The following is a 15,818-nucleotide window of genomic DNA, read 5'->3' on the forward strand; positions in this document are numbered from 1 at the left end:
GAACAAGAACTTCCATTTCTGGTATAGATGAACCACAATTCAGTGTGTCATCAGAACTCCAAATACAGTCGTACCTTGGTTTTCAAACAGCCTAGTTCTCGAATGTTTTGGCTCCCGAATGATCGAAACCCGGGAGTTAGTGTTCTGGTTTTTGAATGTTCTTTTGGAAGCCAAACATCCTACGGGGCTTCTGCAGCTTTCGGTTGGCTGCAGGAGCTTCCTGTAGCCAATCAGAAGCCACACTTTGGTTTCCAAACATTTCAGAAGTCGAACAGACTTCGAGAACAGATTTTGTTTTATTTCCAAGTTACGACCGTGCTGTTTAATCTTAACTGCTCATGGATGTGTTTGAAGAAACGGGGGAGCAGTCAAACCCAGGGAGATAATTCTTGTAACACTAAACCATGGTTTGCCATTGCTTCCAAAGCAGCTCATTGAGACGTACTTCTGAGTAGGCATGTGTAGCCTTGCGCTGTAGATTTCTTTTTTTATTCCCCTTCCGTAAGAAAAATACGAAGTAGGAAACTTACAGGGGAATTAAGGCTGAGAACAAGTTATTAGTTCAAATAGCCCCAATAAACTTGTGATTGAACTGACTTTCTATGGGAAGAATTCCAGATGAAAAACCAGCCCTTCCATTTAACGAATCATGCTAGAAATGGCTCTTTTTACCTTTACCCTCTTAGGTTCTCAAAGAATCCCTGCGGTTATATCCACCGGCTTCAGGAACTGTCCGCTGGACAGAAAAGGAATGTGTCATTGAAGGAATCAAAATTCCAGCAAAAACCACTGTAATGGTGAGTCTTGTTTGAACGCCATGCACTGTTATCTAACACATTGGACTTTAACACCAAACCTCCCCTGATGTAACTGACTTTTATGTCTAGGGCAATGTATGTGCTGTGATTCTCTAAGAGGATGAGAAAGCAGCAGAATCTGCTCATGGCTTATAGTGGGGGTGGTGAATGGGGAGAGGGCCTTCTCAGTAGTGGCACCCACCCTGTAGAACACCCTCCCATCAGATGTCAAGGAAATAAACAACTATCTGACTTTTAGAAGACATCTGAAGGCAGCCCTGTTTAGGGAAGTTTTTAAGGTCTGGTGTTTTATTGCATTTTAAATATTTTCTTGGAAGGCACCCGAAGTGGCTGGGGAAACCCAGCCAGATGGACGGGGTATAGAGAAGTTGTTGTTATTTATTGTTATCCTTACTGTGGCAAACCTAGGCAAGAGACATAGTAATATCTCAAAGACTGTACTGAATAATAGCTTGGTTCCTTGCATCTCTCTGGGATTGCATCTCTCTGCGACAAATAGTAATAATTGCTGAAAAGGGCCATGTATTAGGGTAACCTTATTTCTAAAAGTAAAATTCCTAACCCCCACAAAGCTGTCTAGCTTCTTCTTCTTCTTTAGGAAACCAAAATTGAGCTTTTTTGGGGGGGGACCCTCTTCCCCCCCATAGTGACTTTAAGCTTTTGGAGCAGTTTCCATTGTCCCACCCCAATGCCATTTTTACACCCGAAAACCAGGACATGTCATTAATTTTCCTGACATATGGCAGGTCTACCATGCATGGCTAAGTAAAAAAAAAAAGTTATGCAAATCTGCTCCTTAGAATGACTGGCAGAAGCTGAATTACATTGTACAAGCTGTAAATTATGTGAAATGCAGGATGACATGCAAATTAACTTACTTCGCAATCCTATAGATGCCTACCCTGTCAAGTAGAGGAGAATACATATTGCATATAGGATTACAATGTTCATTTCATAATTGATACAGGTTGCAGTATTCGGTTTTTGGATTGCTGCGGAATTTTTCTTCTTCTTTTAATCACAGAATGATTGGTTTTGTACCCCACTATACCAGGCAGATTTTCCACTCAAAGCAGCTTTTAATGTCTAAAATAACACAATAGTTTAACCAAACAACGTCAAGCTATAATAAAGCAATGAAATATTTAAAAGGGGGGGACACTAACTGATAATTGTATGCTAGGAAATGTGTACTTAGTGGGGGTGTTCAGTGTGACCACTTATAGTTATTATTAAATACTTTTAATATTTCTTTGCTCACAGTTAAGTTGCCTTGAGCCCTTTAAGAATAAGGCGATGCATGTTTTGAGCAGGACTAATTGGGGAAAGGAACCAGACTTGGTTAAAATACTGTATGCATTTGCCTCTAACAATCAATGTTTTTGAAGAGTCATATATACAGATGTAAATTGCTCTGTTCCCTTGGCAGTTCAGCACCTATGTCATGGGACGTATGGAAAGGTTTTTCAAGGATGCGCTGGTCTTTGATCCTGAGCGATTTAGCAAAGACCAGCCAAGGTGAGCCCCTTTGTTATTTCTCCTAACAAAAATACGTGGTGACTGCCATTGAGACATACTGATAATTCTAAGGATTTTCAGAGGGCTTGAAGGAAATATCAGAAATTTTTGAATGCCAAACACGACATTAGGACAGGTATTGGAAGGGTCTGCCGGGTAGGGGTGTAGGAAGGCATCCATTTCTATTGCAACCCATCTTTGTTGTGTGCAGCGCTGTCTCCATTCTGCTGCAGTTTGTCATCTGATTAAAAAACTTACATTATTTATCTCGCTGTCTGTTGGGGTGGAATTTCACGTTGTTAATTACAGTCATACCTCGGTTTAAGTACGCTTCAGTTTGAGTACTTTCAGTTTAAGTACTCCGTGGACCCGTGTTCCGGGTCCGCAGTGTGGTGCCTGCATGTGCAGAAGCTATCTACGCGGTTCGCGCATGCGCAGAAGCGCTCTATCGGTGCTTGGATTAAGTACTTTTCGGGGTGCGAATGGCAACCCGGAACCAATTAAGTACTTCACCCGAGGTACCACTGTACATTATTCCATCCCATTCATTTCGGTGCAAAGGAAATGCAATGCACACAGAGAACCAAACATAATCAATTGCATACCACTTGCAGACTGAAAACAACAACAGTGAATAATGATTGTGTTTGCTGGATTGATTTTTATTTGGCACGTGGAACGAATAAGCAAACATCCAATTCTCCCGCATCTGTACCAGCAGACTATAAAAATTTCCACTGCATGTTGGACTTTTTAGACCTTTTCCCTTACTTGTGATAAAAACGTAAGAGTTTCCAGTAAATGGCAACATTCACAAAATTATTTCACTTATTTAGGATTGCTATGTGACCAGGGATAAAAACAGACTTGGCTTCTTTCTGTGCTTTTTAACAGCAACTTGATCTGTAGAAATTAATCGACAGAGATTTTTTGGGCATAAGCAGAGATCAGGGAGTGACTATTATCAACCTGCTATTAAATACATCACCTAAGTGGGAAGGTTCAGTGATAAAGCATGGTCCCAGGCCAATCATCAGTATTTCCAGGTAGGGCTGAGAAATATTCCCTGCCTGAACCCCTGAAGAGCTGCTGCCAGCCAGTGTAGACAATATTGATCTAGATGGACCAATGATCTGACTCTGTATAAAGCACCTTAAAGGTAAAGGTAAAGGGACCCCTGACCATTAGGTCCAGTCGTGACCGACTCTGGGGTTGCGCGCTCATCTTGCATTATTGGCCGAGGGAGCCGGCGTATAGCTTCCAGGTCATGTGGCCAGCATGACAAAGCCACTTCTGGCGAACCAGAGCAGCACACGGAAACGCTGTTTACCTTCCCGCTGTAGCGGTTCCTATTTATCTACTTGCATTTTGACGTGCTTTCGAACTGCTAGGTTGGCAGGAGCTGGGACCAAGCAACGGAAGCTCACCCCGTCACAGGGATTCGAACCGCCGACCTTCTGATCGTCAAGCCCTAGGCTCAGTGGTTTAACCACAGCGCCACCTGGGTCCCCTATAAAGCACCTTACTGTGTTCCTATGTTCATTAGCAGCTATAATATATGCTGTTGCTTAGAAGGAAGCCTGTCTCATGTTTTCAAAACCATCTTATTCTTGTCTGTCTTGTTTTTGTGATGGTTTAGGCCGTCCTTTTGCTACTTCCCATTTTCCCTGGGGCCTCGTTCCTGTATTGGGCAGATATTTGCACTGGTAAGTAAAGCAATGTACTGTACTATAAAATAAATAAGACAGTATTGTAGATGATAAAAATAAAAAATAATTTTTCCCCTTAGCTGAACCGATGATAGTCATTGTTTGGAATTGGGGGGGGGGCGCTTTTTATCAATTTCCGCAGTCATACAATCAATCAATCAGTAGCTGAACTGGGTTCCACACAGTCACAAAAACAAATTAACTGAAAAAGCCTCAAAAACAAAAGCACCAAACTTAATCTGTTCTGGAAGTCCATTTGACTTCCAAAATGTTCAAAAACCAAGGTGCAGCTTTTGATTGGTGCAGGTGTCCCAGAAACAATAGCCAGCAGCCGCATCGGATGTTCAGCTTCCAAAAAATGTCCGAAAACCAGAACACTTACTTCCGGGTTTTTGGTGTTTGGGAACCAAGGCGTTTGAGTACCAAGGCGTTTGAGAACTGTACTGGATTGGGGCTGCTGGCTGCATCCTGATTTCAGGTTTAACTCTCTGTTTTGTGGTTCAGGAGGATTCCAAGGCAAGTGTTCTCTTACCCCGTGTGTCCAGAGAATATATATATATATGCACTAATTTGAGCAAGGGGAGAGTCTTGCTGCTCTCAGTAAGTGGTGGCAGTCAGTATTAGCTGGTAAGCTTCCCTTATTGACCACCCAGGGAGAAGGGCTTGTGAAGGGACCCCGTAAATGTCACACAGAGCCACTTGGAAGGACAGGATGAAGATGCAATAAATTTAAACACTCCGAGCTGACTATTCTATTTTGGGTTTTTGTTTTGTTTGTTTTTTTGCTTATAACAGATGGAGGCTAAAGTGGTGATGGCCAAGTTCCTGCAGCGGTTTGAATTCCAGCTGGTTCCACCTCAGAGCTTTAAGATTCTGGACACAGGAACACTGACGCCATTGGATGGTGTGGTGTGTCGGCTGAGGCCACGCCGTCAGATGGGCGGGGAAGGAAATACTTACTAGAGCGTGTTTAAAAGTGCACTTTATACACGGAGAACTGACATCCCCCCCAACCGCTGTGGGTCAGGCTGCCCTCCAGTCATTCACAAGATGCTTTTATGTATAGCAGTATCATTGGTTCACACGGTTTGAAATCAAAGGTGTGGGGCTTTGCGAGTGCCGCCAATCAGTTGATCTGGTGCTTGCCAAGGGCACAAAGCTTTGTAGATGCCAATGATCTGCTTGGACCCCCTCATCTCTAAAATGTGGGTTTTACAACCCTAACCGAACAGTGTAAGACACCACAATAACTATTGCAGAGCACTTTACAAGCTGCAGCCAGCTTCCTAGTCATTTTGCATTTTTTTGTATTTGTATAAAATTAGCCGAGAGCACTTTTTAAGTTTTTTGAGTAGTAGGCGATAGTGGTGGCTTTCCTTTGGGCCGCACGTCACCTTTCTGCTGTAAACTTTTCAAAGCTTAGCAACTGTGTGGAAAGCAGAAGGTGGCATCTTCAGAGGTTTTCGCTCCTGTGTGAGAACGAGGAATGCTTCTGAGAGGGTGGCACTAGCGTGTAATCATACAAAAACAAAGAATGCATACTTCTTTTCCTGTAGAACTAGGGGTGGGATTCCCCTAACAAGCCCCACCAGGAGAAGCCCTGCGCAAGGACTTGCACTTAAGAAATGGGTGCCCCCAGAATTGGTTCTGCAGGTGTTCGGGGCGAACCCCAAGAACAGGGAGGAGTGGGGGAGCACTCCATGTTCCAAGCTGAAATGCTTGCCCAGATGGAGCGTTTGTCATGGCGCAAGCATTTCATTTCCTCTGTTTTTTTCCTCCTATGCAAAATTTAATCCATCGGTTAACCAACTCCCATCCATGTGATTTGGTGATTCTGGTTTGTTTAATGGGACGCTCATGGGCGTACCCAGGATCAAAACTGGGGGGGCAAGGGGAGGGGCCAAGGCACGGAAGGGGAGGGGCCACAAAGTGGGCGGTAACGGCGAACTCGCGCTCCGCCGGGCTGTGCCCCTCCCTAGAAGCAGGGCTGGTGGGCGGAGGCGGAGCCCAGCCCAGCGGAGCGCGAGTTCAGCATTCCCGCCCGCCGCGCTGCGCTCTCTGGTTCCCCGCCGCGCTTGGCCTTGCCAGAGGGCGTGACAGGGAGCTGGAGGGAGGGCGCAGCGCGGCGGGTGGGAACGGCGAACTCGCGCTCCACCGGGCTGTGCCCCTCCCTAGAAGCAGGGCTGGTGGGCGGAGGCGGAGCCCAGCCCAGCGGAGCGCGAGTTCGGCGTTCCCGCCCACTGCGCCGCGCTCCCTGGTTCCCCGCCGCGCTTGGCCTTGCCTGAGGGCGCGCCGGGGAGCTGGAGGGAGGGTGCGGCGCGGCGCGGCAGGAATGGCAAACTCGCGCTCCGCCGGGCTGTGCTCCGCCTCTGCCCACCAGCCCTGCTTCTAGAGTAGGGCAGCTGCCCTAACTTGCCCCGTGGTGGGTACGCCCTTGGGGACGCTGTAACCAGGTTTTACAATATCCATCTGTTTATCATCTGAGAAAAGGGAGCAAGCAGTGACTGGTCCTTTCCCGTTAAATCAGGGATGGACATCCTTTGGCTCTCCTGATCTTGTCAGACTCCAGGCTCCCATCATCCCTGCCTACTGGCCATGCCAGCTGGGGCTGGTAGCAGTCAGAGTGCACAACAACATCTGGAGGAGCTCAGGCTAGCCCACCCCTGCACTAAAAAGAAGTCTGGAAGCTTTCCTTGCAGCCTGTGAGTCTCCCTAACACGGAGAGAGGTTGTTTCTACAACTGCATACAGTGGACCAGTGTGATTATGCCAATGTGTTTTGCATATCTTGTTCTACTTTGCTTCCAAGAAAATACCACTGTCCTGCAATCTCTTGGCACTACTTCATATTCCCTGTGCAATTCTAAAATATAGACACACTTTTACCCTCGCAAGATTGAATATACTGCCTTTGGCTGTACTTGAGGGGACGATTCCAACAAATCCCACACGAAAAACGCTTATGTCCCTGTGGAGGTGGCAGTACCGAATCGGTGGCACATGTCCTTCTGGCTTGCACTCTTTATAAAGACTTGAGGAATGAGGTTATCCCTCTTTTATTGTCCATTCCGGGTAGCCCAACCACTGCCACAGTGTCCTTTCTCTTGACAGATCAAGATGAGCAGGTGACAGCAAAGGTGGCAAGGTTTTTAGCTGGGGCAATCAGAACAAGACCCACTATTTGACTATTGATTCAAAAACCCTAAAATGTATTTTATATAATTGACTTTTCATTTCTGTTCTTTGTATATTGTCTTGTTGTTTTATTGCTATGGACAGTGGCTGATGCAAATAAAGATTCATTCATTCCCTGCTTAGAAAACATGGAACTGAGTAGTTTTCTGTTTCACCCATGCTTTCTAGGCAGAGGTCTGAGAAATTTCCTCCTTGCCCCCACTCCTTTCCAAGGGGGGAAAAAAACCACTCTTTAGTGATAGGTTGGAACAAATGGCAATTGGGGGGAGGGACCTGAGCTGAGCTGGGATAGCTCAGGTAGTAGAGCACGAGACTCTGAATCTCGTGGGTTGTGGGTTTGAGCCCCATGTTGGACAAAATATTCCTACAGTGCAGGGGGTTGGACTAGATGACCCTCATTGTCCCTACCAACTCTGATTTTATTATTTGAATTGCTGTTTGCTGTAATGGAGTTTTAAAGGGTGGTTTTCTCCAAGGGGTGGAGGGAAGCAGCAGGACGATAAGAAGGGTGGATGAACCCCAAATATTTGAACCAAGTCACTCATTCAGATCAGAAGCATCATGGGTTGCATTGAATTGTATAATGAATGTAGTGTAATAAATGATTCTTAGTATAATAAATGTCTAAATGAGGCTGTGTACATTGATTTTGGGGCTTAGCTGATTTAAGTGGACTAAGAAAGATAGTGCCGGGTTCGAAAGATGTAGAATCTGTGGAAGCATAATTAAAGAACTTTGCAAGGTTTTTAACAAAATGTATTCAAAAGGTTTGAAAAGGGTTCAATGCTTCAAGAGGAGTGCAGAGAGCAAGAGATGGTGTGATTTGGTTTTGGTGATTGTGTAAATGGTATAAAAAGGAACTGGAGACTCAAAGTTAGGCTTGCCAGAGAACGGCAGCCACAGAAATGCAGTGAAAACAGAAATTGCGCAAGTTGATTTGAAAGAACTGATGTGCAAATGTTGAAAAGAAATAAGCAGTGGAATTTGAGTTGAGGAAAGAGTGAGACTGAGGAAGTGGAGCTGAAAAGAATAAAGATTTTAAAAATGGATCTGAAAGAAGTGGTGGATTTAAAAGAAGGGAAACTGAAAGGAGATTTAATAAGTAGTTGAAATTATGTGAAATGGAGAAAAATACTGATATAAACTGAGAAAGCACTCAATCTGCTGGGCTGGTTCCAAAGACTTTTGCTCAAAGAACTTCCCACTCACAGAAGAACAACATATCCTTTCAAAATGTGAAATGTATGAAAAACTCAAAACATGAAACTTTTTTGGTAGCCTAATGTTCGATCACAACTACACCATACATTCAAAACACATGGCTTCCCCCAAAGAATCCCAGGAACTAGTTTATCCCTCACAAAACTATCATTCCCAGCACCCTTAACAAACTACAATTCCCAGGATTCTTTGGGGGAAGCCATGTGCTCTAAATGTATGTGACATAAGCCTTTAATATTGATTTTTGCAACAGGTTTCCAGAATTGCCTGGCTGACATTAAACACAGTAATACTGGTTTGCCATCTAGTGGTTGTCTGGATTTTTGCTTTTAGGGTCTCAAGGCAACAAGAAAGTATCTTATAGTTTCAGTGAAAATGTTTATAAAGGAACCCTGGAGGAAAAGATGTGAGAAGGAAGGTGTTTATAAAACATGAGGTTTGGGCAGATGTTAATACTTTTCACATGTGTATTTGGTGAGCCGAAACTTCTCACTAAAAATAATAATAATACAGGAACCTTGAGTACACTCATTATTTATAAAACTAAATCAGGGATAGCCAACCGGATGTTCTCCAAATGTTGCTGGACTCCAGTTCCCATGGCCAGCGGTCAAGGAGTTGTTGACCAGTAACATTTGAGAGCCTGGTTATCTGTGGGACAAAGGCTAGTAGAATTTCACAGGAGAGGGGGAGACAGTGATTTCTCCAATCTTTAAAATACATTATTGAGGTCATTAAGGAGTGGGTGCCAGCAATAAGTCGCACAGCTTCAGTGAACTCAACGCTATTCAAAGAAACAAGACAGGCCAGGAGACCAGGCCTATTGAGCACAGCATCTCTTTACCAATAGAACTTGCCCCTATGTAGCAGTTGGGGCTGAAAGTCCTTTCCTTCCCTCCAGGGGCATAGGAAGGGGGGCAGTGGGGTGGTTTGCCCCGGGTGTCATCCCTGAGGGGGGGTGACAAAATCCCCTAGGCATGATTGCCTCCACACCAGATTGCACACACACCTCCTCCCAGTCTGCTCCCTCTGATCACTCATCGTTGTCCCACCACCATTCCCTGGGATCTGAGCCATCTTCCCTTGGGAGTTCACCAGCTTGTGCCTCCCACGAGGGCTGTCTTTCCAAATGTGTCCCTGTCCCATTGCTCCAAGCCAACTAATGGTGTTCAGGTTCTGAGGACAAATGAATGACTCCCCTCAAGCCAGAGGCTGCTTCTTCCTTACGGAGGGCTTCTGATCTGGAGGCGTTTAGACACATATTGCCTCGGAACTGCTTTCAGAAAGGGAAAGTCATGTTCTAGTCCGCCCCCACCTCGAAAAGAATATTGTCGAGTTGGGAAAAGGTTCAGAAAAGAACCTTTCTGTTACTAATTAGTACAAGGATTTGTTTCAATTATTTGTGCGCCAGTCTTAAGATTGCAATACCAAATACACAGAGGACGAAAAAGTTCTCTTGAATGCAGTGAAACTTGCTTCTGAGTAGAAACGTGTAGAAGTGCACTGCAAAGGAAGTGACCACTTGAATCGTAGCTGAAGGGGAGCCATCATTTTGCCACATAGGGGAAACGATCCTTTCAGACACTGCGTATTGGGAGGGGAATTCTACAACCCTGGGAAAGGAAAGGGAAATATTTTGATCCTTGCATAAAGCCCCCCCTCCCCTTTGCTTCTCCCAACATTCAACACAGCAGAAAATGGCGCAAACATCATTACATTTAATCATATTACTATCCAGGAAATGGGAAGCTTTAGGCCAGTGCCAACCTGGCCTTGACTTGATGTTTTGATGTTCTGGTTTCCTTCTTCCGCATGATGCATTAAAAACATTCTGGCCTTGACAGTCCTTAGTCTGGATTTCCTGCCGGTTTTCTCAGACCGAGTCATGTCTCGTGGGTTCTTTACCACCTTCCCTGCAACTCGTGGTGTTTCAGTTTTCTGGTTAACAGCGCAATAAAAATGATCAGGTGAAAGACTGAATGTGTTTGGGACGTAGTGATTCAGGTTTACAAGGGGGAAAGTCAGGCTGCCCCAGATTTGATTACTGTCCCAGCCCAGCTCCCCCATGCCAAGGGGCTCCCAGGCCTCACGGTGCCACTGCTGCTACATCACACAATTTAAAAAGCACAAACTTCTAAAATAAGGGTTCCTACACAACCAGAATGTGACGGACTCGAACAGGTTTTTATCTCACTAACAGGTTGCTGGAATTGGGAGGTGCAAAACCTGAAGGGAGGAGAGAAGACATCCAGATCGTTTCTTGCACTGTGAGGGCACGACTCTGCTGCTGCAGTAGACACACCTATGAATCAAGGTGTTGCATTACTTGTGAAGTCAGGTATATATAGTTATAAAGAGAGCAGCACAGCTGGAAGCCTGCCAAGCAACTTGCTAAACAGCACTGGGCCAATAACATATGTGTGGCTATGATCAGTGCAACACACAGAAACGGCGTTTACCTTCCCGCCGGAGCAGTACCTATTTATCTACTTGCATTTCGACGTGCTTTCGAACTGCTAGGTTGGCAGGAGCTGGGACCGAACAACAGAAGCTCACTCCATCACAGGGATTCGAACTGCTGACCTTCCGATAGGCAAGCCCAAGGCTCAATGGTTTACTCCACAGTGCCACCGGCGTCCCGACTTCTTGCATATTACTTCCTAGCAAATATGTGGGTTCTGTTCATTATGTTTCCCGTCAGTTACGTTGGGTTATAAGAATTCATGGGAAACAGCTAGGCCTCATGGATCCACATTAACAGCCACACATCTTTCAAGCACTTAAGAATTTCTGAGCTTGGGTGGGATATTCTCCATAATGTTTCAGTTATTTCTTTGTAAAACATGGACCACAGAATATAAATCCTTACATCAAAGAATAGTATTAAATCACCATGAGATGTTTGCCACGTGATCTTATTTTTAATCCAGCTTTCCAACACAATCATTCTCTTATTTACAATGGAAACCTTAAAAAAAAAACGGAAATGAATGCTGGCTAGTTATATATTACTCCCATTTGTAAAATGTCAAGCTTTCACTGACCACAGATGTGGTCAGTTTAGAGACAGTGTACTGCTTTTGTACATCTGGTATACACAAATAATTGGCTAGATCCAGACTTTATTTATGATTAAGCGGTTGAAATCAATGGGTGATGCCTAACTTAAATCTCATTGACTACAATGAGTCTACTCTATGCATGTGTAAGCGGAGGGTGAATGGAGAACTGATATCTGGGGAATATGATGTTCTGTTAGGTGAAGTCAGAGAGAATTGCTTCCAGATGGGGGCTTAATACTGTAAACATGTGGATCGGGTAGTGCACACAGTTTTCTAGCATCAGTACCCCCCTCCCAATTTATCATATTTTTCACCAAAAGGGTAATCCAGACTAAATGCAGAAGAAAGGTGGACTGGCATTTTGAGGCCAATGACATTGTGTGGGGGAAAACTTGCATGCCTTAGAAACACCTATCCCATGATAAACACTAGTCTGAAAGAGATAGGGATACGGTGTCAGATTTCTGTTAGGGAGAGGCAGCCAAAATTGTTGAGCTTTATTTTAGGGGGGGCAGAGCCATCTGTGTTAAGGGTGCTGAGAGCAATTGGGGAACCCTTTTCACCTCACAGAGTTACATTTTGCAGAGTGGTTTTAACAAGCAATCCCTGTTCCCAGGGAATTCTGGGAAATGCAGCTAAGGAACAGAGGTCTCCTAACAGCACTCAGTCCCCAAGATTCTATTCAGGAAGCCACGATGGTTCAAAGTGCTACGACAATGATTTAAACATCTAGTGCGGAGGGGGCCCTAAGTCTGGACCTAGCCATTAGGATTTCTAAACCAAGGTGTGTTAATTACTCATTAATGGTGTGGATTTACTTGGTACCACCCCGTGATTCCACTCTCCCTACTGTTCAGTCTCAAAAACGTCTTCGTGGCTGCATATGACTCCCGCGTCTTCTTTGTGGGAGCAATTGTGCCTCCCAATGTTTGCGTGGGAGCATTCCAGGAGGGTCTTCTCACGCCCTGTGCACTGGACGTCATCAAGGAGAATGGGAAGCGAGTGCCCCTCCCCGAACGCCGCTTTCTTGGTTGCCCTGATCACAAAGGCAAAGCCCAACTGGCGGCACACGACCGCGGCTGCCTTCGAGGTCCACAAGTCGTCGCACACGGTGCCCCATTCTCCATTGATAAAAATCTCAACCCTCCCCCGATCTTTCCCCTTCGCGTTGCCATTCATTATCCGGACTGCACCATTCCGTGGCTCCAGGGGAGCACTGGTGGGTTTCTTTCTCCTCCTCTGGCCTCTTCTTCCACCGGTCCTTCCTCCCTTCCTGGGCTTTGGGGCTCTTGTTCTCGGTGCTGCCGTCGTCATCTGCACTCTGTTCTGGTTTCTCATGAGGGTCAAGAGTTGCTCCAGCCAATCTGGAGTTGTCGCTCGAGGAGGTCCTACAGTTGCTCTGCTCCTGGTTGGAGCTCTAGTCGTGGGTCTTAGCTTAGGGCGCTGCGTTGGCTTTTTAATTATAAGCTCTAAAGTGCAAAAACAGAGACGTGGGTCAGCATTTTAACCAGATCCCTGAAGACCCTGGGTCCAGAAAGCATCCTCTGCATAGCTGCCAAGTCTCCCGTATTCCCCGGGAAACCCCCGTTTTTCCAGCTGGTCCCAGCCAAAAAAACTCTTTTTTTTTTCCTGGTTTATTCTGGCGCGACGACCATTTTGGAACTGGGCGGAGCATGCTCAGAAGCGACTTTTGATGCTGCTTTGCCCAGTTCCAAAATGGCTGCAGAACGACTTCTGGTGCGGTGGCCATTTTGGAACAGGACAGAGAAGCATCAAAAGTAGCTTCTGAGCATGCTCCGCCCAGTTCCAAAATGGCAGCAGCACTACTTCCGGTCTGCTACTTCCGGTCCAGTCCCTTATTTCTCAGGCCAGAACTTGGCTATGATCCTCTGTATCACTGCTAGCAACAGGCGAGTGATGCAGAGGATCAGCTTCCTGGAAGATTCAGGACCCAGGACCCCTCCAGAAGATTCAGATCTCCTGAATATTGAGTGTTCATCCCAATTTTACATGGTTTTGTGTGTACCGTGGTATTTTATGTATTGGGGGGGGGCTGCCAGGACTTTATAACACCACTCCTAAAGGATCTTCACTGGCTCCCAGTACATTTTCGAGCACAATTCCAAGTGTTGGTACTGACCTTTAAAGCCCTACACCCATTCACAGAAATTGGGTTCTTATTGGATAAAGGCATGGAACAACACCGCAGGAGAGCTGGGGTGGCCTGCAATGGCACAGTGGCCGGAGCCCAACCAGTTCTATGATTCTATGGAGCATGGAGCCAGCTTCTAACAGGGCCGTATTTGCTAGGCTGCAACCTCTCCCCTTTACCGAACTGCCACGCTTGCGCAATAAAACACACATGGCTAGCTTGGAAGATGTGGCAATGGCATTATTACGCCAACACCGCAAGCAGAAATGCAGGCACATGTTTCTGCGGGCTGGGATATTTCTCTCTCAAGATTTCATCGTGAACCGGTTCAGTACACCACCTGCACCTACCCACTCTTCAGAAAGCATCTCAAATGGATTGTTCCTTTTCTTTTCTTTTGGCTGTACCCTTCATTACGACTTCAGATTGGCTCGTTACAGCCTGTGGGAGAGCCAGCTTGCCTAATATGCCAGATACTCTCATCCACTGGTGGCTGAAAATATTCAGCATTCAGAGCCTATTCTCTTCCGTAATTGGAATGTGAATAAAGGGAGAAGAGTTGCTAAGGGCAACCCATGACACATTCTGCATAAGGGGGATGGGGGGTACCTTTTCCTTTTCAGTTCTTAATGAGAAAAGCAGCAGGAAGAAGACCCATTTCCCTTTACCATCACAGGTTACAAAAGCCTCTGAGCTGTTTTCTCCCTGGTTTTTTTTTTCATTCATCAACTTCAAGATCTAAAGAAATAGTCTTCAAAGGGTGTTCAGTGTTAATGTCACAGTTGCAAAGAGCCTATGGGAATCTCCTTGATTCAAGCCGCATATTTTTTACATGACTTTCACAACTATTAGAGTGGTGTTTCCTCTAAGAGAAAAGACCCACTTCTGCTTCGTACTACAGAATATGTAGACTGAAGAACTTTTTACTGGTCATAACATGGATAAGTATTTTATCCACAAAATGAGTGTGTCTGTGCAATTCTTCTATAAATAACCTTTTGCCTTCACAAGAAGCTTGATGCAGCTTCAGAGTAAAACTTTCTGTACGCTTTAAATTATGGTTGTAAATTTTCAGTGGTGATTTTATTGTAATTATATTATGAATATAAATATAAAACATTTTAGTGCAAAGGCATCACTTTTTGCAAATGAAAGAGCTTTTGACCTTGGAAGATTTGCCAGTAAATGAAAACTACGGCAACTCACCCTAGGAAGTTTTGAAAGGACATTCATTGTTTTGTTTGCACTACAAATGCAGAATGAGCAAACAAAATTCAAACAACAGCAAAGAGGACCAAGGCAACAATAAACAGCCAATTTTATTTGTGAGAATAAAACTTGCCATTTTAAGTCTGGTTTCTTGCATGTAGCCATGCTCACTTCCTACTTGAAGTTACAAGTTTAAATGAAATAGAATTCCCTGCATGTTATGTTCTGAACTCTGCATCCAGGTTCTTGGCTTGTAGCCTCCATCAGCCCCCCCCCCAAAAAAACCCAGAAGTGTTCATTAAAAATTCTTGTGCGAACCAGAACTTTGCCCCTCAGAAATCGCCAATGTGAATATTCATAAATAAAATATCTCCGACACTCACTTTCCTTTGGAACAAACTTTGTGAGCTTGCCTTTCACTTTCACTGGTAGAGGCTCCACGCGGCATTTCCCAGGCGGCGCTCTCCTGATAAAAATAGGAAACAAAAAAGATTATTATAATGAAGCACAGCCCTCCTTCCCCTCATCCCCCAGTGAAATGTTAATGGTTGTGAGAAGAATAAAGACTACAGACCTACATAAATAAACATTTCTGAGCCAAAAACGCACTGTGTCTTACCGTGACGTGTCAACCATTTTGTAAACTACACCATTGGGAGCGGTGGCACTCGGGACTCCAGTGGACATGAAATAAAGTTCTCCTTGATGAAAAAGACCAAAAGAAGGAGGCATGAATCTTTCACAGGTATCCTGGGTGCTCCACTGAGTGGTTTACTATCACAAAGTTAAGTAGCGCAATGAAGTTTGTCAGCAGCAAACTCCAAAACCAACGCAGGGGGATTTCTGATGCATTCTCCAGATTGTCAGATTTGGTTTAAGTAAATGAAGATTTGTGTCGTGATCTGGGAACTAGAGACCTTTTCAGTGGTGGCCTC

At 45.0% G+C, this 15,818-nt stretch overlaps 2 protein-coding genes across 2 annotated transcripts in view; one reads left to right on the forward strand and one right to left on the reverse strand.

The window, feature by feature from the left end:
* The window catches only part of LOC118080672 (cholesterol 24-hydroxylase), a 22,215-nt gene extending 16,186 nt beyond the window's left edge, over nt 1–6,029 (forward strand). Inside the window, exons 12-15 of the mRNA XM_035106250.2 lie at nt 687–797; nt 2,248–2,336; nt 3,976–4,042; nt 4,841–6,029. Of these exons, the coding sequence (XP_034962141.2) occupies nt 687–797; nt 2,248–2,336; nt 3,976–4,042; nt 4,841–5,008 (435 nt within the window). The 3' untranslated portion in view covers nt 5,009–6,029. The remainder of the gene's footprint in view (nt 1–686; nt 798–2,247; nt 2,337–3,975; nt 4,043–4,840) is intronic.
* Nucleotides 6,030–8,695: 2,666 nt separating this feature from the next.
* The window catches only part of HHIPL1 (HHIP like 1), a 33,668-nt gene continuing 26,545 nt past the window's right edge, over nt 8,696–15,818 (reverse strand). Inside the window, exons 7-9 of the mRNA XM_035097096.2 lie at nt 15,503–15,584; nt 15,267–15,349; nt 8,696–12,991 (exon numbers count right to left, since the gene is read on the reverse strand). Of these exons, the coding sequence (XP_034952987.1) occupies nt 12,369–12,991; nt 15,267–15,349; nt 15,503–15,584 (788 nt within the window). The 3' untranslated portion in view covers nt 8,696–12,368. The remainder of the gene's footprint in view (nt 12,992–15,266; nt 15,350–15,502; nt 15,585–15,818) is intronic.

This window comes from Zootoca vivipara, chromosome 1, assembly GCF_963506605.1.
Source record: "Zootoca vivipara chromosome 1, rZooViv1.1, whole genome shotgun sequence".
In the NCBI taxonomy this organism is placed as follows: domain Eukaryota; kingdom Metazoa; phylum Chordata; class Lepidosauria; order Squamata; family Lacertidae; genus Zootoca; species Zootoca vivipara.